This window comes from Saimiri boliviensis, chromosome 10 (assembly GCF_048565385.1).
Source record: "Saimiri boliviensis isolate mSaiBol1 chromosome 10, mSaiBol1.pri, whole genome shotgun sequence".
Taxonomy (NCBI): domain Eukaryota; kingdom Metazoa; phylum Chordata; class Mammalia; order Primates; family Cebidae; genus Saimiri; species Saimiri boliviensis.
Window position 1 is genome coordinate 64,506,734 of NC_133458.1, and position 14,843 is coordinate 64,521,576.

Below are 14,843 nucleotides of genomic sequence, written 5' to 3' on the forward strand. Positions count from 1 at the left end.
ATCCTCAATGTTTTAAGTCTACCCATCTATAAAATGCATTTTATTGTACCGTTTTCCCTTTGATGTATATAATTAGGCTTCCTGTGATATAATCATTTCAAGGAACAAGTAGAAAATAATACAATTAAAATACATAAAATAAAATGGCATGACTGCCATTTGTACAGTTATAGCTGTACCAGTCAAGACTCAAGAGAGATCTTTTTTGCCACTCTCTTTACCATCCTCCTCAACTCTTACCTGCCACTCTGGACTCTATAGCAGCCAGAGGCAGAATAGTGAATGGAGGAGGGAGAATAGAAGGAAAAGATAAGAAACCATGTGTATCTCTATTTTTTTCTACCTGTATTTATAATAGTGTATCTATAAGCCAGCATTGGCAAACTTTTTCTATAAAGAGCCATTATAGTAAATAGTTTAGGCTTTGTGAATCATAAAGTCTCTGTTGCAGCTCAGCTCTGCCTTTGAAAGCAGCCATTGAAAATACAGAAACAAATGGGGCATAGCTATGTTTTCAGTAAAACTTTATTTATAAAGGTAGGCAGCCACTGAAGTTTGACCCTTGGGCCACAGTTTGCAGACCACTGCTATTAAAGAGTGCTTGTTTACTTGTTTATTACTTTTCTTTTTCCATTATAATACAAGTTCCAGTAGGGCAAGGATTTTGGTTGATTTATTTACTGCTGTATCCTAGTACTTTAGTGCAAATCCCTGCTCACTATTCTTTCTTTTAGAAGTTTCCTGGAAATTCTTGAACATTTTGCACTCCTCTAAACTGCTCCAAATTTGCTCATATTTCTACCCTAGATATTCTAAATGGTGGCTTCCCTCAGTCCCAGGGAAGAAGAGAAACATGTGAAATTAAATTTTTTTATTTCTTTATTTTTAACCCACATTAAGATGCAAGTTCCTTATGAGCAGAGTTCTTGGGTTTTGTTCTCCATTGAGTTCCCAGTGGTTAGAACAGTGCTTTGCACATTATTAAATACTTGATGAATGTATGAATGAATACATATTTTGTTTGGATCTTCTGAAAAAAAATACTTGCTGAAATCCAGATTGGAGTTTATGTGGGTAGTGTATGTGCTAGGAACAGCCAGAGACTCAAATGCCTGTAGGGTTCTGAGCAGCTAGAGAAGATAAAGCTTATCTAGAAAGTAGGGGAAACAGAATAACATGTGCCTTTGTGTGAGCAGAGACAAACCGTGTTAAGGATCCAGCCCTGAATGCTACCATTTCGGAGAGGAAAAAAGACGGATTGAGGAGGGAAGGGAAGTACTTTAGCTGTATATCTCTCATCTGTTTTGTTTTAATGAGTACTCTTGTAATTCACATTTTTAACCTAATGAAGTTAAAAATTTGTTTATACAATTCTCACGCTTGCAAGAAGTATTTGATGTGATGGAAAACAGAAAAACGAAAGTGCCTATACATAGGCATAAATAATAGAAACACTAGAAAAGAATAAAAGGCCAGGATCTAAATCTATGTAAAAATAAGGCAGGAGAGAAGGTAAGAAGAAGCATTGGAGGAAATAACTTTGCCAGAAAATCTAATTTTTATTATTCAACCCAAAATATAATTTTAAAATTCTTGGTAGATAAGGCAAAAAAAGAATCATGTGATAAAAATGTCAGTGAGAATGAAGGATAAAGGGTAAATTCAAAAGCTATGTGTACAGAAAAATTACTAGAACCTGGACTAACTGGTTTGTCTTGTGGAATTTAGCAGTATAATATAAGGCTTATGTGTCATGACTATGGAAATTTCATCAACACAAGAAACTGTTTCTTAAAGCTATTAAAAAAATTTTTTTTAACTAACTGTGGTTTTCACAGATAACCATCTTAGAATAATTTAAAGTATTTCTAGCCAAACAATTTTCATTTTGCTTTCTTTAGATGATATTGTAAGATGTCTTTTTTTTCTTTTCTGCAGTTTCACACATTGATTTTTGTTCATTTTAGTTTCAGCCTATGGGCACTGTGTGCCGAGAAGCAGTAAATGATTGTGATATTCGTGAAACATGCTCAGGAAATTCGAGCCAGGTAATTTACAAAATAACTACTCTAAACCATATGGGAAAAAGTGGAGGTATCCTTAGCATACTGTCCCTTAAAGAGAAATGTAAATGAGCAAGATGCTCATGTCTCTTTCACATTACTTCTCACTGTCTTTCCACTTTTTTAGGAATTTCAGTTTCAGTGATTGAAGCAGATGTTGAACATAATTTTTGTCTTAATGTTGAAGTAACCTCAGACTGCATGCATGCCTTAACTGTTTTGTTTTTGTATTAAGTAGGCATTTTCTTTTCATTTACTTAGTAAAAGAAGCAACAAAAAAAATTCTTTCTCTTCAGCTGATTGAAACAGGAGTCAGCGGAGGCAAGGGCCCAGAAGCACATTGGATTCTTAGAGAGGACCCATTTCCTTCTCTTGACTCCTCTCTGACACAGCTTGCATCACCATTAATAGCTGCATTTGAATTTTATAGCACTTAGCTATAAATAGACAGGCTAGATAAATTGAATAAACTTTGCGGGGGGTTCACAGATTTCAAAATGGACAGTGTACCTACAGGCAGTCCTCACTTTGAAGGGTTGTGCCAAACCATAAAAATGACATTAAAAGTCATTTTAATAATCAGAAAAATATTGCAGTTGTTTTACAATCTTCAAAAAATGCTGTCAAATTATTAAAAACTCTCTTACTGTTGGTTTTAAATGCATAGAGAGGTGAAAGAATAATATTTATTTAGCATACTGTACATTAAAAGAGGAACATTGAGAATTAAAGGATTTGTTTCCTTTGTAAAATACTTACCAGGGTAGTTTGAATAGAGCTTGCCTTCTTCTTACAAGCTTTATGATAGAGAGTGAGTGTCTTTTCTGTGCCTTGCTGAGCTGTCACACTCCTAGTTTGGATCAGCTTTCAACATTTTATTCTTTGTGCTTTCAATGTCATGAGATACCCGAGAGATGTGAAGACGTGAACGTGAAATTTCTTGCTGGCATTACCCACTCAGGGCAGTTGTCACCTATATGTCATAGTCACCTTATTCACCAATGTCATTAGGTCCTCCTTCACCAAGTTCCTCTGGGGTGCTGCATGTCTAGAGGCTCTTGAACAGCAGTATCAATATTCCCACTGTCAGCTATTTTTTTCTATAACTCCATTTGTAAGTTCAATTTGCATTTGACTTCTGTTGTCATCAATTTTCTTTGCTGCACTTCCAACTCTATTGGCCAGTTTCCTTTCTTGATATTCCATTTTTGCAAAATGGCACGGTATCACCGGAAGACAAAGAGGCAACACAACTGCGCGATTTGCTCTCTGTTTATACTCATTCAAGAGTGCCTTATAATTTTTTATAATTGCTGCAAAAAAGGATTATAAAGTGTGTTCTTTTCTGACATTCTTAAAGTAGACTTCGGCTTGAAAGCCATTATTTTAAGTATAAGGGCTATGTTTCTTCTCATGGCAAAAGAAAGGAAACTGTAGTTATTACTCCCTCTGTGCCGACCTACTCTTTACTTTTGTCTTGTCCCCTTTCTTGCTCTGAAAAATAGTTTATCTGTATGAATCAAGATGCTTTTAAATATATCATTAATTGAGTGTATTGTAGTCAGCTCTTTAATTTTTTTTTTTTTCTTAACCAAATACCCGGACTTTAAGGACATATACTTGCTTTCTCTTGACCTCCTTTGCATCTTATTTTCAGATGGTATAAGGTACTAGCGATATTATCAAATGTGTTTTTAAAAGTGAAAACATGAAAGGGATTAGCTCATCCATTTATTTTTCACTGTATTTGATTAATTGTTTGTTCTCTTTTTCCTAGTGTGCCCCTAATATTCATAAAATGGATGGATATTCATGTGATGGTGTTCAGGTAGGTCACTTCATTTTTACCTAAATTTTTCGTGTGTACCAGCATAAAAGAAATTCTGAAATCTTGTCAAAATAGGAAGATCCATTTAAATGTTTATAATCAATTCTGAAGATAAAAGGTCTACTATTCATCTATTATTTTTCCAGATCATAGTTTCTTTTTCAGTTATCTGACATAAGCAGATATTGCATTGCTAATGGGTATTTGCTTTTCCATTTTAGGGAATTTGCTTTGGAGGAAGATGTAAAACCAGGGATAGACAATGCAAATACATCTGGGGGCAAAGTAAGTAAATAGTGTGGCTTGATCAGTGTTAAAGTATGATATCAGGCAGACTTTTCAAGGACAAGTGTGCTGAAAGTAAATTTTTGACCACTTTATGGCTGGGGGATTCTCAAAGCTACTGCAGATCTTAGCAGGGGGATGTTTCTGGAAATTAGAGTAAGGCACCGCTGTGAGAAGACAGCCCAGCACATCTTGGCTAGTTGGCAGTGCCTGTAGACGAGACAGAAAGTGCCTCTGCTGCCGGGCAGATGAAGCCCATGCCAGGGTGCACAGCTTGGAGAATAGAGCAGACCTGGATTTCAGCTCCATGTATACTCTTCTCAGCTGAGTGCCCTGAAGCCAAAGCTGCGGAACCATATGGGATGGACATGAACCCTGGACAGGATATCCTTGATTTAGAACAGCAGCATTTCTGCTAAGGTGGCTTTGCTGTATCAGAAAGAAATGTTAAAGTTTTAGGCTTTAAAGTCTATCAGATTTTCAAAGGAAAATATATAACATTTGTATTTAAATTATACTCTATTTAAATGTATATTTAATATATTGTTGTCTAGAAGTATTACTAGCTCAAACTTTTGGAAGCAGTTTTTGTTTTAAACTGATTCAGGATACAATTTGTAACTGTAAACTGTTTCAGGATACAAAATAATGATAATTCTTAATTGTCATAAGTAGGTGCCACAATCCTTTTAGGAGGGGAAGTGTATGCTCTCTTTAAGCAATTGGAAACATTGGGATGGGAAAACATTTAGTCAGGCAGGTTTGTACTCTGAAAAAATGTATCATTTTTGTTTTATCCACTTGAGCAAAAAGAGTAGCTGACAACAAGAAGTAGGAAAAGAAACTACCATCATAACTAGTTGGTTTTTAAAAAAATATATACCAACAATTATTCTTTGATTAGTTCGAATTTTGTCCTAATTCTTAGATTACTCTGTCAACCGTCCCTGGCTTTAGAAGAGATAAAAGCTCGAACAAGATACCGACATACCTTAAAATGTTATTTCACTTTCAGAGACTTAGCATGAATTCAAGTTGGTCTTAATGCAAAGTAAAATTGCTTTTGATAGCTGCTAAGAAGTGGTGAGCAAGGTAAAAACTGTACCACTGTTTCTTGAATCTTCTAGGATATAACTATTTAAATAAACTTGTCTTTATGATTAATAAAATATGCTGAATGAGAAATTCATGTATTATATTTAGTATTGAGGTTAAAGAATGGAGAATATATTCAAGGAACTATTTGGTATTGCCCTCCCCTAATTATTGGACAAATTCCAAGGAGTGTTTGTTTTTGTAGCCTGCAGCCTGAAACCCAACAGAGATCTGAATATATTTGTTTTCTAAATTTCAAGTGCGCTTTAATGGAATATATTTGAGTCATGGATATCTACAATCCATGGTACAGTTGTGAACCATTGGTAACATTTTTGGGATTGATAACACTAGTGATGAAGAGTCCTTATATTACAATTTTCCTTTTTTGCAAAGATTTTGAGCAGTTAAATGTTACTTGCCTCACTGAACAAATTTTTTCTGCCTCAGAGGTGACAGCATCAGACAAATACTGCTATGAGAAACTGAATATTGAAGGAACAGAGAAGGGTAACTGTGGGAAAGACAAAGACACATGGATACAGTGCAACAAACGGTGAGGTGGAGAAGTCAGCCTGGAATTCATCCCCTGGTCAATTCCAAGTGTACTCTTTTGAGTGACTGGGAAGTTTTGTGCATAATACGAAGTGTGCTCTTGCCTCTTTAACCTCATCTCTTCCCAGTGTTGCAGCATCACCTATGCAGAGGGCTTCCGAACCTTGACATGTGTGCTTACCTCTCTCCTAAGGCCCAGGTCATACTTGCAGCTACCTCAGTATTTTCTTACCTAGAAGACACCTTTCAGCATCTCAAAAGCAACAGAACATAAAGCCACCAGAATATGTACTCAGTGCTACTGAATTGAATTTAACTGGCTCTAACTTTCCCAAACCACCATTTTTTTTTTTTTTTGACAAAGGTCTCAATATTTCACTGTCCTTCTGTCTAGAAGCCTTAAAGTGATCCTTGACGCGCTACCTTCCCTCTACACGTTGTCCCAATGCCAAATTAAGTCCATTCTTCCCTTTGCTTTGCCACCATTTGTCTTTAATTCATGTATTCATTTACATGCCTGTTGCCATTACCTGAACTAAGACCTATATTGATGCTTCAACTATTACAGAATTCTCTTAAGAGTTTTCTGTGCCAGGATTCCCTGGTGTACTACTATCAGAATAATCTTTCAGATCTTTTTTTGCTGTCAATTCATTGTTGAAATTTCACTGCTTCCACATGGCTAATTAATAATGAGAATAGGACCCAGCATTGATTGAGTGAACACTATGGGCTAAGCACTGTATCACACTTTATATAAGTTATACCATTTAATCTTTATGGCAGTCCTCCTGGTTTATGGAGGAGGAAACTGAGACACAGTTAACTTGCCCAAAGTCATGTATATGGGACGTAATAATAAGCAGAATTAGAATTTGGAGAGTATGATTTCAAAACTCTCCCTTCACCATTTTGCTGAATGTCATAGTCTTATTAACAAATTAAACGGAACATTAGCTTGACACTGTACCTATTCCACAATTTTCCCCAACCTACATTTTTTGTCATTTCATTTATATTGTTCCAAATCTAGCAAACCTTACCATTCCTAATATGTGTACTTCCATGTCTACATTTGTGCTATTTATTTCTCCAGAAACACCCTTTAACTCATACCATCACCAGCCAATAATATATCTATTCTTCAAAGCCCAGCTTGGAAAACACTTTATATAAATTCCTTTCTGATTTACTCTAGAAATAAATCATCTGTGTCTTCTGTGAATTTCCACAGCACTTTGTATTTATTTGGCCCTGATTTTGTTTTATGTTTATGTTTGTGATATATCATCTCATCTAGAGTATAATTTTTTGTGGATAAAAATAATACCGAATTTTCTTTATATATTCTAAATTACTTAGGTTTAGATACATAAATGCCATTCAGAAAATTTGGATTGAATATCTCTTCTCTGTTGAGAAAGCATTTTTGTTTATGATAGATACAGTACCATGATGACATAATTTTAAAAAGCATTTTTAAAGAAAAAATTAATACATTCTTTTCTGTGTTGGTTAAAAATATAGGTTCTAATTTTTCTTTATTTTTCATCTGATAAAGTCTGATATTTTAATATATAATCTTTCAGACTTACTAATTAATCCTCACAAGATATTTTAAAAATGTTTATTGTTATCTCTACCAATAATTAAAATGCGTTGGATATAAATAATATGTAAGATTGTATTAACACCAGTAAAGATATTTTGTAAGTTAAATTAGTATCATATGCAATAGTTGGGGAAGTAGTAAAATATATTGAAGAAAGGATAATGAGCCTTTGTAGTTGACAATCTATAAAATATATGTAGTATATAGTTTCTTCTTTAATTCTAGGGCAACATGTTGGAAAAAAATCTGTATTCCAAAAGAATGCTCATACAAATATCACTCAGTTACCATTAAAAAAAAAAATTGACTGAGCACAGTGTCTCATGCCTGTAACCCCAGTGCTTTGGGAGGTTGAGGAAGGAGGTTCCTGCTTGGGATCAGGAATTCAAGACCAGCCTGGGCAACATAGTGAGACTCTGTCTCTGTGAAAAATTTAAAAGTTAGTTGGGTATGGTAGCATACACCTGTGGTCCCAGCTATCTGGGAGGCCAAGGCAGGAGGATCACTTGAATTCAGGAGTTTGAGGCTGCATTGAGCCATGATCACACTACTACACTCCAACCTGACCTGAAGAACAGAGTAAGACCCTGACTCTAGGGGAAAAGAAGAAGAAGAAGAAGAAGAAATAGATTACTATATCCAGTATTGTCTTAGGGGAAGAGAGGTGTCAATATAAAAGAAGCCTATTTGATTGATTCTTTAAATACTTGAACTAACAGACAGTAAAGAAAAAGCTAGGAAACAATGGGGATTTTGGTGCACCAACAAGAGTTTCAGAGAAGACACTTTTAGAGTAGGTGGCACACTAATTTGGACTTACTTTATTTTGCTTGGCATATGAGTAGATAATGTACTTGATGAAAATGAAACGCTAGAATGAGAGAAGATTATCATTCTTACTATACGTGGTTTGCTTTATCTTTGGGAAAAGAAGTAATTGGTAATCTTTTGACACAGGGATGTGCTTTGTGGTTACCTTTTGTGTACCAATATTGGTAATATCCCAAGGCTTGGAGAACTCGATGGTGAAATCACATCTACTTTAGTTGTGCAGCAAGGAAGAACATTAAACTGCAGGTAATCATCTAAGCATTCTGTAAGAACCTGAGTCACCTTTTTTCTCAGGAATGCAGTTTAGGATTCCTTCTGTATTCAATTCATGTATATGTTAGTAGGTCAAAATATAATCTAGTTCATAGAGATGATTGAGTAAATCCTGACAGAGAAGAGATAAAAAGAAGACAAAAAAAATAGTTGAATGAAGAATATTATGTGATTACTAGAGTTAGGCTTAGATTGGTCAGTAAAGTCTTACAGAGTTTGGTTTCCATTTAATTCTTATTAAGGAAAATGAGGACTCTGGGTAAAATCAACATATTAAATATATGCATCTACTTTTGCTCCCTTATGAAATCCCACTAAAATGATATCAAATTGATCTTTTTAAAAAGTTCATATATCCACAGGGAGGCAGAGAAAGAGAGAAGAGACAATAGCAACAATATTTTTTTATATATAAAGCAAATGGATGTGTGGCACATGACTTATCGAAGCTGAGAAAGCTGAATTCCTGAGTCAGTACTTAGGAAAACTGAGAATCAATCCAAGATAAACTCTTACTTCGTCACAGGCTCAGAAATTGACAGCATCATCTACGTTAGGAAGAGGGAGGGAAGGCATGGGGGAAAGGGGCTGAAATACAGAAAACAGATGAAAGCAGTGAGATACTCAGATTACTTCCCCCAACTCAGCTAAACTGGGGATTTCCCTCCCATGGAAGACTGGAAATTTATACTCTATGGAGAATAAAAGAGGAAGTTTCTAAACTGGAGGACAGCAAGCAGTATTTATATCAGTGTTGCATGGAAGTAGTCCAACCTTAATGGGTCCAATTTCCAGTCATCTATTTGGCCTCCTGACTCAAATATATGTAGGTTATCAGAGATGTGAAGAAAAGTCTGTAACATGAAAAAAAGGAGACAAAAACAATGAGACAATGAAGGGGAAAAAATAAAACCACTTATCAATATTTATGAGAGATAAGACTTCTATAATGAAACAATAAAATAGGATGCTGTTTTGTTTTTTTCTTTTTTTAAAAAACATCATTCAGAAAGAAAAAACATAGTTGAAATTCTAGAAAGTAAATTTAAAAAGGAAAAGAAATGGAATATATTAATGGAAAAGAAAATCTTAACCTATTAGACAGAGGAAACAGCAAAGAGGAAATTTTCAATGAATAAATCAAGAGAATGGTCTAGAAATAAAGGGCTGGAGTTTCCATATTAACAGGCTCTCCCAAGTGCTGAATACAATGAGTGAAATTAGAGATACATCTAAACATAATCATTATGAAATTTTAGAACCTTAAGACGAAGCAAAGAATTTTAAAAGTTTCCAGAGAGGAGAAAAAAATCAGACTTAAGAATTAAAGTGGTTTAGGATTTAGCAACAGGAGCCCTAGGAGTGAGAAGACTAATGGAGAAAATTATTTACAAACTAGAATTTTGTACTCTGGCAAAATATCAATCAAGTGTGAGAGTAGAAAATAAAGACCTGTTTAGTTATGCTGCAAATTCCTCAGGAAGGTACTGGAAATTGCAATCCACTAAAACAAAGGAAATCAAGAAAGAAAAAGACAGGGAATATAGGAAATAAGATACCACAAGGAGAGACAGGGCAATCCCCAAGTTGATAGTGAGATGAAAGTCAAGATATACATTGCTACAAAACCGGCTCATGGTTTACATTGCTATGAAACTGGCACAATCAGAACAGATAAGAGCAGGCCTGAAACGCCAGGAGACTTTCATAAGTAACAGAAGAATGAATTAAGAGTAGAAGGTGGCTTTCTCTCAGGAGGAGTATCTGGAAGAATATCTAGAGAGGTGTTTCAGACTTTATTGTGTTTAAAAACGGTTTATCTATTGATTATTTAAACTGCATGCATATGTAATTTTGATAAAAATAAATGAAGTGAATGGGGATTGAATGTAAATGGGCTAAATGCCCCATTTAAAAGGCACCAGAGTGACAAGCTGGATAAAAATAAGACCCTGTGGTATGCTATCTTCAAGAGACCCATCTCATATGCAGTGACACCTATAGATTCAAAATGAAGGGAAGGGGGAAAACCTTCCAAGCAAATGGAAATCAGAAAAAGAAAACAGGGGTTGCAATCCTAATTTCAGACAAAACATACTTCAAACCAACAAAAATATAAAAAGACAAAGAAGGACATTATGTAATGGTAGAGGGTTCAATTCAGCAAGAAGAGCTAACTATCCTAAATATATATGCACACCCCCACAGGGCACCCAGATTCATAAAGCAAGTTCTTAAAGACGTACAAAGAGACTTAAACTCCCAGACAAACACAGTGGGAGACTTTAACACTTCACTGCTGGTATTAGATAGATCATCAAGGCAGAAAATTAACAAAGATATTCAGTACCTGAACTCAATATTGGACCAAATGCATCTGATAGACCTCTGTAGAACTTTTCACCTAAAAACAGCACAGTATATATTATTCTCATCATCACATGGCCCATACTCTAAAATTTGATAAAATATGTCCACACAATTGGACATAAAACAATCCTCAGCAAATGCAAGATAACTGAAATTATACTAAACCTACTCTTGGACCACAACACAATAAAAATAGCAATCAAGACTAAAAATTTCTCAAAACCATGCAATACATAGAAATTAAGCAACCTACTCCTGAAATGACTTTTGGGTAAATAAGGAAATTAAGGCAGAAATCAAGAAGTTCTTTGAAACGAATGAGAAGAAAGATATAACATACCAGAATCTCAGCTAAGTTAGTGTTAAGAGGTCAATTTATACCCTAAATGCCCACATCAAAAAGTTAGAAAGATCTCAAATTAACAACCTAACATCACAACTAGAAGAACTAGAGCAGCAAGAACAAACCAACCCCATAGCTAGCAGAAGACAAGAAATAACCAAAATCAGAGCTGACCTGAAGGAGATTGAGATGTGAAAAGCCAAGTAAAATACCAAATCTGAGTTTATTTTTTGAAAAACTTAATAAGAAAATTAGCTTCATTAGCTAGACTAATGAAGAAAATAGAGAAGATCCAAATAAATACAATCAGAAATGACAAAGGAGATGTTACCACTGACCCCACAGAAATACAGACAATCATCAGAGACTACTATGAACACCTCTGGCACACAAACTAGAAAACCTAAAAGAGGCTGGGTGTGGTGGTTCATGCCTGTAATCAATCCCAGCACTTTGGAAGGCTGAGGTGCGTGGATCACTTGAGGTTGGGAGTGCGAGACCAGCCTGACCAACATGGATAAACCCCGTCTCTACTAAAAATACAAAAATAGCCAGGCATGGTGGCACATGCCTGTAATCCCAGTGACTCAAGAGGCTGAGGCAGGAGAATCACTTGAACCCAGGAGGCAGAGGTTGCGGTGAGCCAAGATGGTACCATTGCACTCCAGCCTGGGCAACAAGAGCAAAACTCCATCTCAAAAAAAAAAAAAAAAAAAAAAAAAAAAAAAAAAGAAAAGAAAAGAAAAAGAGAAAAGTAAAAAAAGAAAAAGAGAACCTAGAAGAGATGGACAAAATGCCTGGACGCATGCACACTCCCAAGCCTGAACCAGGAAGAAACTGATTTCCTGAACAGACCAATAGCAAGCTCCAAAATTGAATCGGTAATAAATAGCCTACCAACCAAAAATAAGCCAAGACCAAAACAAATTCACAGCCAAATTCTACCAGATGTACAAAGAGGATGTACCATTCCTACTGAAACTATTCCAGAAAACTGAGGGACTCCTCCCTGTTTCATTCTATGAGGCCAGTATCATCCTCATATGAAAACTTGGCAGAGACAAAACAAAAAAAGAAAATTTCAGCCCAGTATTATTGATGAACACTGATTAAAAAATCCTCAACAAAACACTTGCAAACCAAATTGAGTAGCACATCAAAAAGCATGTCCACCATAATCAAGTAGACTTTATTCCCAGGATCCAAGTTTGGTTCAACATACACAAATCAGTAAATACGATTTATTACATAAATAGAACTAAAGACAAAAATCACATGATTATGCAAAAAAAAGGGTTTTGATAAAATCCAACATCCTTTCATGCTAAAAACTCTCAATAAGCTAGGTGTTGAACATACCTCAAAATAAGAGTTATCTGTGACAAACCCACAGCCAACATTATACTGAATGGACAAAAGCTAGAAGCATTCTCCTTGAAAACTTAACAGGGCAAAGATGTCCTCTCTCACACACCTATTCAACATAGTATTGGAAGTCCTGGCCAGAGCAATTAGTCAAGAGTAAGAAATAAAGGACATCCAAATAGGAAGAGAGGAAGTCAAACTTTTGCTCTTTGCTGATGACATGATTCTTTATCTAGAAAACCGATAGTCTCAACCTAAAAGCTCTTTCAGCTGATAAACAACTTCAGCAAAGTTTTAGGATACAAAATCAGCCTACAGAAATCGTTAGCATTCCCATACACCAACAATAGCCAAGCTGAGAGCCAAATCAGAAATGCAATCCCATTCACAATTGCCATAAAAATAATAAAATGCCTAGGAATACAGTGAGTTAAGGAAATGAAAAATCTCTGCAATGACAATTACAAAACACTAATCAAAGAAATGAGAGATGCCCCAAACAAATGGAAAAACATTCTATGCTTATAAATCAGAAGAATCAGTATTATTCAAATGTTCATACTGCCCAAAGCAATTTACAGATTAAATGCTATTGCTGTTAAATTATCAGTGACATTCTTCACAGAACTAGAAAAAACTTAAAATTCACAGGGACTAAAAAGCTGGAGACATCATGTTACTCAACTTCAAACTATTCTACAGGGCTACAGTAACCAAAACGACACAGTACTGGTACAAAAACAGGTATGTAGACCAAAGGAACAGAATAGAGAGCCCAGAAATAGAGTAGCACATCTATAACCACCTGATCTTCGATGAAGCTGACAAAAACAAGTAATAGAGAAAGGGCTTCCTATACAATGGTGCTGGGATAACTGGCTAGCCGTATGCAGAGGTTTGAAACTGGACCCCTTCCTTACACCATATACCAAAATCAATTCATAATAGATGAAAGACTTAAATATACAACTCAAAACTATAAAAACCCTGGAAAACGACATAGGCAATACTATTCTGGACACTAAGAATAGTCAAAGATTTCATGATGAAGACACCTAAAGCAATCACAACAAAAAAGCAAAAAATGACAAATGGAATCTAATTAAACTAAAGTGCTTCTGCACAGCAAAAGTAACTATCAACAGGGTAAAGAGACAGCCTACAGAATGGGAAAAAAATTTTGCAAACTATGCATTTGACAAAGGTCTAATATCTAGCGTCTGTAAGGATCTTAACTTTACAAGAAAAAAACCACCTCATTATAAAGTGGGCAAAGGACCTGCACAGACACTTCAAAAGAAGAAATCCATGTGGTCAACAAGCATATGAATAAAAGCTCAATATCACTGATCATTAGAGAAACCACAGTAAGATGCTATCTCACACCAGTGAGAATAGTTATTATTAAAAAGTCAAAAAATAACATGCTGATGAGGTTGCAAGGGGGAACATTTACACACCTTTGGTGGGAGTATAAATTAGTTTAACCATTGTGTAAAGCAGTCGGGCAATTCCTCAAAGACCTAAAAACAAATACCATTCCACCCAGCAATCCTGTGGGTATATACTCAAAGGAATATAAATCATTCTATCATAAAGATACACACACACATATGTTCATTGCAGCACTGTTCACAGTCACAAAGACATGGAATCAACCTAAATGCCCATCAGTGGCAGACTGGATAAAGAAAATGTGGAACATATATGTACACCATGGAATACTATGCAGCCTTAAAAAAGAACAAGATCATGTCCTTCACAGGGACATGGATGGAGCTGGAGGCCATCATCCTTAGCAAACTAACACAGGAACAGAAAATCAAATACCACATGTTCTCACTTATGAGTGGGAGCTAAATATTGAGAACACATGGACACAAAGAGGGGAGCAACAGACACTGGGGCCTACTTGAGGTATGTGATGAGGAGGAGTGAGTAAGAAAAAATAACGATTAAGTACTAGGCTTAGTAGCTGGGTGATGAAATAATCTACACAACAAACCCTCATGACATGAGTTTACCTATATAACAATCCTGCACATGTACCCCTAAACATAAAATAAAAGTTAAAAAAAGAATGGGGACTTTTATAGTAGCAATGATGTGGCACCGTATGAATAAATTATGAATATATATTTTCAATTCTTACCGTGGTTTTAAAAAACATTTCTAATTAATATGCAGGTTTGCTATATTGAATGATAAAACAATAGTTTAGTC

General features: G+C 35.4%; 1 protein-coding gene across 23 annotated transcripts in view; it reads left to right on the forward strand.

The window, feature by feature from the left end:
- ADAM22 (ADAM metallopeptidase domain 22) overlaps positions 1–14,843 on the forward strand; it is a 241,831-nt gene that overhangs the window by 188,275 nt on the left and 38,713 nt on the right. For all 23 annotated transcript variants that reach the window (XM_074379366.1, XM_074379365.1, XM_074379371.1 and 20 more), the window contains 5 exons: positions 1,968–2,048; positions 3,841–3,891; positions 4,113–4,176; positions 5,722–5,827; positions 8,396–8,515. In XM_074379366.1, coding sequence (XP_074235467.1) covers positions 1,968–2,048; positions 3,841–3,891; positions 4,113–4,176; positions 5,722–5,827; positions 8,396–8,515 — 422 coding nt within the window. The remainder of the gene's footprint in view (positions 1–1,967; positions 2,049–3,840; positions 3,892–4,112; positions 4,177–5,721; positions 5,828–8,395; positions 8,516–14,843) is intronic.